This window comes from Onychostruthus taczanowskii, unplaced genomic scaffold (assembly GCF_017590055.1).
Source record: "Onychostruthus taczanowskii isolate IOZ18803 unplaced genomic scaffold, ASM1759005v1 scaffold145, whole genome shotgun sequence".
Lineage (NCBI taxonomy): Eukaryota > Metazoa > Chordata > Aves > Passeriformes > Passeridae > Onychostruthus > Onychostruthus taczanowskii.
The window spans coordinates 563,023-569,350 of NW_024498630.1; the positions used below are offsets into that span (position 1 = coordinate 563,023).

The 6,328-nt window shown below is 45.1% G+C and overlaps 1 protein-coding gene and 1 long non-coding RNA gene across 2 annotated transcripts in view; one reads left to right on the forward strand and one right to left on the reverse strand.

The window, feature by feature from the left end:
• Positions 1-366, reverse strand: part of XPA (XPA, DNA damage recognition and repair factor) — a 6,888-nt gene extending 6,522 nt beyond the window's left edge. The window contains exon 1 of the mRNA XM_041398367.1: positions 106-366. Within this exon, the coding sequence (XP_041254301.1) occupies positions 106-277 (172 nt within the window). The 5' untranslated portion in view covers positions 278-366. The remainder of the gene's footprint in view (positions 1-105) is intronic.
• An 832-nt stretch (positions 367-1,198) lies between these two features.
• LOC121332680 lies at positions 1,199-4,286 on the forward strand. Its single transcript, XR_005952184.1, has 4 exons — positions 1,199-1,280; positions 1,635-1,732; positions 2,365-2,466; positions 2,743-4,286. It is a non-coding gene; the product is annotated as an uncharacterized LOC121332680 (long non-coding RNA).
• The last annotated feature ends 2,042 nt before the right edge of the window (positions 4,287-6,328 follow it).

The window sequence follows — 6,328 nt, forward strand, 5'->3', positions numbered from 1 at the left end:
CGGCGCTCCCCTTTCCCCACATCTTTCCCCTCTCGAAACCTCCCCCCTAAAAAGAGAAAAAAAGGGCGCGGGGACTCGCCCGTTCCGCCGCCGCCGCCATCCGACCTGCGGCAGGGTAGGGCCGGGCCGCCAGCCGCGCCTGCCGCAGTGCCAGCGCCCGCTGCCGGTTCCGCTCGATCTTCGCCAGCGCCGCCGCTGAGAGGTGCGGCCGCTCGCCCGCCGCGGCCAAAACCTCCTGTTCGTGGTCTTGCTCGTTGGCCGGGGCCGCGCCCGCCATGGCGGCGGCGGGAGCGACGGAGCCCCGTGGTCCCCCCCGCTCCGGCAGCCGCTCTCGCCCTTCCCCTCGCCGAGCCGCCGCCGCACTGCGCCTGCGCAGGGCGGGGGGCGGGGGTGGCCACAGAAGGGGCGAGGCCGCCCGCGCAGGCGCGCAGCTGCCGCCCCGCCCCTCCTCGCTAGCCGCCAGGGACCGGGACCGGGACCGAGACCGCGGGACCGGGAAGGGGACGGAGTGGGGGAGGGCAGCCGACGATGACCCTGCGCTTTCTGCACCGTCCCCCGCCTCGGGCCTGAGCGGCCCCGTACAAAAAAAAAAAAAAAAAAAAAAAAAAAAAAACCCATAAATCCCGCCCCGCCCGGCAGGAATTCCTCAGCAGCGTCACCCAGCAGTGCCCCTTTTGTCCGCCCGGCCCGGCCCCGCCACAGCCCAGCGTGAGGCTGGTTCTCGGCCGGAAACGGCCCCGGCCACGTTTTCTGCCCTGAAAACTGCTGGAGCACTCTCCCCACTCCCTGCTCCTGCTGTGCGCGGCCCGCCGTGGTCCCAGCCTCGCTCGGCACGGGCGATGAGCGCTTTCCTAACAAAATCCCCGTCCTGCCCTTAAAGATTTCTCGTGTTCCGTGCACGGGAGGATAAATGGAGGCTGCAGCCTCCCTTACTGACGAGGGACGCGCAAATGGCTTTGTCATGCAAATGTGGCTCTAAGCCACTTTCATATAAAGCCACTTAATGCCGAGCAGCCAGTGATCCTCGCCCGCCCGTCAGGCAGTGCCTGCCCTGTCCTTGAAGGAACGGAAATGGAGGCACTGGCACAGAGGCGTGCTCCCTGCCTCCATGCTGAAACGGGATGACCTCAGCACAGGGAGAAGCCTTCCTTCCCTCCCCCCCCATAACTCCCAAGAAAAAAAAGCTCGCTCTCTTCCGTGAAACTCAACTAGTTTCCTGCCAACCCTTCCTTGCTGCTCCCAGAATACATCCCTTGTTCCTCTCCGTTCAAATGCCCGCGGTAATTACCTGCATGGATTGTGGTTCTCCTGTGTCCTAAAACATTTTATTTCTTTTTAGCTTGTCGTCCTCGCTTGGCATTAACTTTCGACAACAGCCAGCAGAGTGTGCTATGAACGCTGAGAAAAGAACATCCTTCTTCTGGGAAATTTATATATATATCTCCATATATATATATATATATATATATATACATATGTACAGAAATGCAGATGAAGACATTTTAAGTGGTTCTAATACTTGCATGAGTGGTAGGTAGCTCCTCCCGTCAATTAAAATACTTCTCTTGTCGCAGATCACAGAACCTCTTCCTTAAAAATTAATAACCAAGTCATACTAAACCGTCTGCTTTCAGCGAGATTGCTTTCCAGTCTTTGTATAAAGTTGGAAAAGTGCCACAGTGGAGATGTCCAAATACGTTTCACCGTCAGAGAGAAGGATCTAGAACACAAGGTATTTAATAGATGAAAATGCAAATCGTAACCCCAGCGTACAGGAAGCAGCTTATGCAATTATACAGTATGAGCATACGTTTCTCCAACCTCATTACTCCCTTGTTTGGACTGACTTACTGACAGTGGAGTTCCAAACAGAGTAATAAACACAGTAGAAGCAAGTGAAATAAAAAAAAATTAGAGGAAAAGTGTTTACTAGATGTCTTGGAAATGGAAATGTTTGCTTGAAAAGCAAACACATGTATGTTTTGATTCCTTATGCTATTCTGGTGTCTCTTCTTCCTTGTTTTGTAGGAGCAGACATTTAGGGAGGAGTGAACTGAGTTGTACTTGTGGGGTAAAAAATAGTTCTGTATCATTCATAAACCAAAACTGCCTTAAAGCAAAGCCAAGTTTGAGACCCCGTGTAAGGATTTTAAGGGCAAAAGGACATTATTGTTATGCAACAAAACTGGGAATTAGGATAAAAAGGAAATCAGAATATATAAACAAAAGCAAATTCAGAGGCAAGGCGTTCAAATAAAATTGCCTGTGGGCCACAGCTATCTGTGCAAGTGTTAATTATTAAGTAAAACTTAATAATGTTTTAGAAATATATACTAGAGATGTTTGGCTTTTTCTTTTTCTCAGGGGAAGTCTGACAGGGCAATCAAAGCAGAATATTCTCCCCAGCTCTGCTTCTGACCAGAATGAATCAAATACAATACTCCTAATTTTCATGGCCAAGAGAAGGTAATAAAACTAATTGTTTTATATTAGCAAGGAGCTACAAACTATTTCATGTGCATTGCTCTGGTCATGCAATAATATTTGTGCTTAATATTAAACACATGTGGCTTAGTGTGTGGACATGAGATAATAATTATTATGGTATCTGTGTTTTAAACAGTTTTTCAGGTTCTGTATGCCAAGTAGTATCAAGTATTCCTTGGCTGCTGGTAGCCATGTATTAGAAGGTAGGCTGTCATTAATTGTCAAGCACAGATGTGCATTATTTCATTGCCACAGAGACCATCAGCAGTGAAGAGTTGAGCGCAAGGAGGCAGCTGAGCCGTGCTTCACAATTCATCACTCCCATGGAGGAAACAGTGAACGGCAAGACAAGAATGTTTGCTGACTGTGCAAAACCTTTTTAAGTTAGCAGGGGTGAGGGTCATCTGTAAAGAATTTTGGGTGATTAGGCAATAAAAAAGTAGATTAAATAGAGAGTAGATAAATGCAAGGTGATGTTATAACTAGTCATAACTTTACATAAAATGTAGGAATACCTGAATCAGTTGATGCCACTCAGTAGTGAGACTTAAGTGTGTATGCCCTGCATGAATGCCATCTTTATGTTTGGAAAAGCAAGGCACATTTCAAGGAAAGGGACAGAGAACAAAACCAGGAACACATTTATGGCAGTCCCGAAATCTGTCGTGAATTTGCTCAGTGAGTACTGTTCCCTGTTGCGTTTCGAAAATGCTGGAACTAGAAAAGAATAACAAGGATGCTCAGCTGTCTGACTTTGTGTCCCTTGAAAGAGACAATTGAGGTTTGGAGTTCTCACCAAAGAGTGAGGATGCATGAGGCCCGTCACGTCCTATGTAATGGGTGGATGCCAGCTGACTTTCTGAGTACAAACCATCAGATTTGCCCAAGTCTAAATAGGCAAGAGGAGATGGTTCTTCATTTGGTGCCTTTCTGAATGGCATGCTGAGTACAGGCTGTTTCTCTAGGGTGCAGGGAAGATAGGCCAAGTATTTGGAAGAGGACTGTGTTGAGAGTTAATGAATGAACACCCCCTCACGCTCAGGAAATTCCCTGAGCTGAAAGCAGTTGGTAGCTGTGGGAGTGTTGCAGAGAAGATATCATATATTTGCCTTGCTTTTCCTCTTCCTTTGACGTTTGCCTGTGGCCTGTGGTGGAAACAGGATGTTGGACTGAATGGGTTCTTCATCCGAGGCAGTACACCTCTTCCTCTGTATTCATGAGGATCACACTGAGCCACGTGATAGCAATAAGCCTGTGCAATGGGGGTCTTTCCAACCAAATTCACTGTTCATCTACACCAGGAGTTACTTACGGAGCAGCTGCTGGGCATGTATTTCTATTTTGCCTCATGATGAACTTCCTTCTCTCTGTCCTCAAAAATCTTAGTAGCAATATGCATACAGCTGCATTGCAGTTGCATACCTACAACCAAACCATCCTTTTGTCCTTCCTCAGTAGAAAATACACGTTCCATGAGAAACAGACCTGTCTTACTTTTTGATGAGTTTGTCTTTTGAAGGAGCAACTATGGACAAAAATCTCTTTACGCCTCTCCCCCCCCCTCCCACCTATCCCTCAGCCTCTGTTTGGGGTTCATGTGGTAGCATCAATTTTAGCCACATTCAAATTCAGTAGCCAGAAGCTGGCTGGCCAATACACACAGGCTGTTGGGCTGCTGCCTCGGAGCATGACTAAGGTATTGGATTTTGTCCAGTGATTTCAAATGCTTTTTGAATGGGAGAGAACAGTTCACTTGCATCCTTAGGAATGTAGGGCAAAAAATACCATGCCATTTGTGATTTTGTTTCCATCCTTTTTAGCTTGATACACCTATTTCTTATGTTACCTTTAATAAATAAATAAAGAAATATTGTTGGCGTCTTGGTGAAAAAGAAGCGCGTGACCTGTGAAAAGCAAAGTGAACTTGTTAAAACCAGATAGTGTACCTGCATGGATTTGTATGTTTTCTTTCTGAATTCACCTGTGCCATAGCTCATAGATCAGGGATACGCAGGGAATCATCCTGTTGGACAGAATGGGACATGCAGAGTAAATTAGATTTGTCATCTCTCTGAGATTTTCTCCTTTGCTCACTACCTGTAGGAGAGGATTTTCATAGTAATGTGACCTGTCTTCACGCTCCATTTATTGTACTCCAATTGATGTATGCAATCTTGGTTGAACAGATAGGTAATGGAGTAAACATATAACGTGTTGAATGCCTAAGTAACACATCTGAAACAAACAGGTAGGCAAGAATCAAAGTGCAATTTAGAGACAAAAATTGGCATTGTTCTCTGACAGGAGATTTTTATGCAAGTTTGTTATCATTTTGTCATTACAGGAGATGACAGAATTTGAAATTACAATGTAAGTATCTTTTACTTGCTAGCATTATACAAAACTTTTCTGTTTTATTCCTGAATAGGACTTTAATATGTTGGCTTTTAATATCAATAGAAAATGTTCATTTCATATCTGTGAACAGGAAAGTGTTGATGGCCACATGATGAAAAAATTCTGTTTACTGTTTCAGAGATTGCTACAAAGCTGACTGGACACTTTTGCTATTGATTGGCAATCCAGAAAGAGAAATCCTCTTCCAGTATTTCACCAGAAAAAGCCATCTTTCTCTTCAGTGCACCTAAAGAGTGGGAAACCGTAGCAAAACAGCAAACAAGTTCTGTAACTGTGGTGTGGCAGCCTTTGCTCATTTGATATCTTCAATACAAAGGACAAAAAATACTGTAGGAAAACATGTATTTTTTTCTGAAACTAAGACACTAGGATATTTTTCCTGCCCCACCGATGGCTGGCAGAGGAGATTTTATAGAAATGGGTTTGAGGACCAGTCTGAGCTGTCCTAAAGTTGAGCTATTCAGGTTTTGGGGCCTTTTTCCGAAGCGTGCAAGGAATAGTCACATATGATGTAAAAGGGATCTCTGTATTGACAGATTTATTCTCCCTCCTAATATTTCTATATGGATAGTTATTTAATCCATGCAAGAACCTTTCCTGTAGCAACTTAGAAAAGTTAAGAAACTTTGCTGAAGCTTTAGCGCTTTTTTGTTCTTTTAAGAGCATCTTGGGCATTTCTGAGACGCAAAATAGGCACATAATGTACTATAACAGTCTCAAAGACATGAGCTTTAGTTGTATTGATGGTGAAAGGCTGAGTGTTCTGGAAAGAAGTTCAAAATTCAGGTCTTGCTGACGTATTTAAGGAGGTGGGGAATGTAAGTATTTAAAATTCTTCAAATATCCACCTTATATTGTGCAGTTTATTACACTTTTTTTTTTTTTTTTTCCCCCCAAGCCATAATATAAAGAGATTTTTTTACTATTGCTCCAAGGCAACCTGACTTGTTCCTGTGTGCAGAGTACCCGGAATGGAAGACCATAATGCAGCTGACGAATTCTGCTGCAGCAAGAAAATCACGTCCCAGTTACCAAGGTTTAAGCAAGTGTGTCTCTTCTGGTCCTTGCAAATCTCTGCAAAACATTTTGGTGCCATTGTCCACAGGTTTCATCAGATCTCTCTCTCCAGTTTGTTTTCCCAATGTTAGCTGCAAACACATGATAAGTTCATGTCACGGTGCTGTCCATATGTGCCTCCAGGCCCCAGTCCTGCTTTTCAGGACAGACACCACCAGAAGCTGTGACCATTTCGGCTCCTCGAAGCGTGAGAGGAGAAGGATAATGTGGAATTGATCTTAGTGACTGTGCATTCTAGGTTCACACCAATCTACCTGTGAGAGAAATATGGAGCCAACACATACCTTAAGCCCTCTAGGAGTGCAGGACTGGTGGGAGGTGCTTCTAGGGACTGTGCCATCCACAG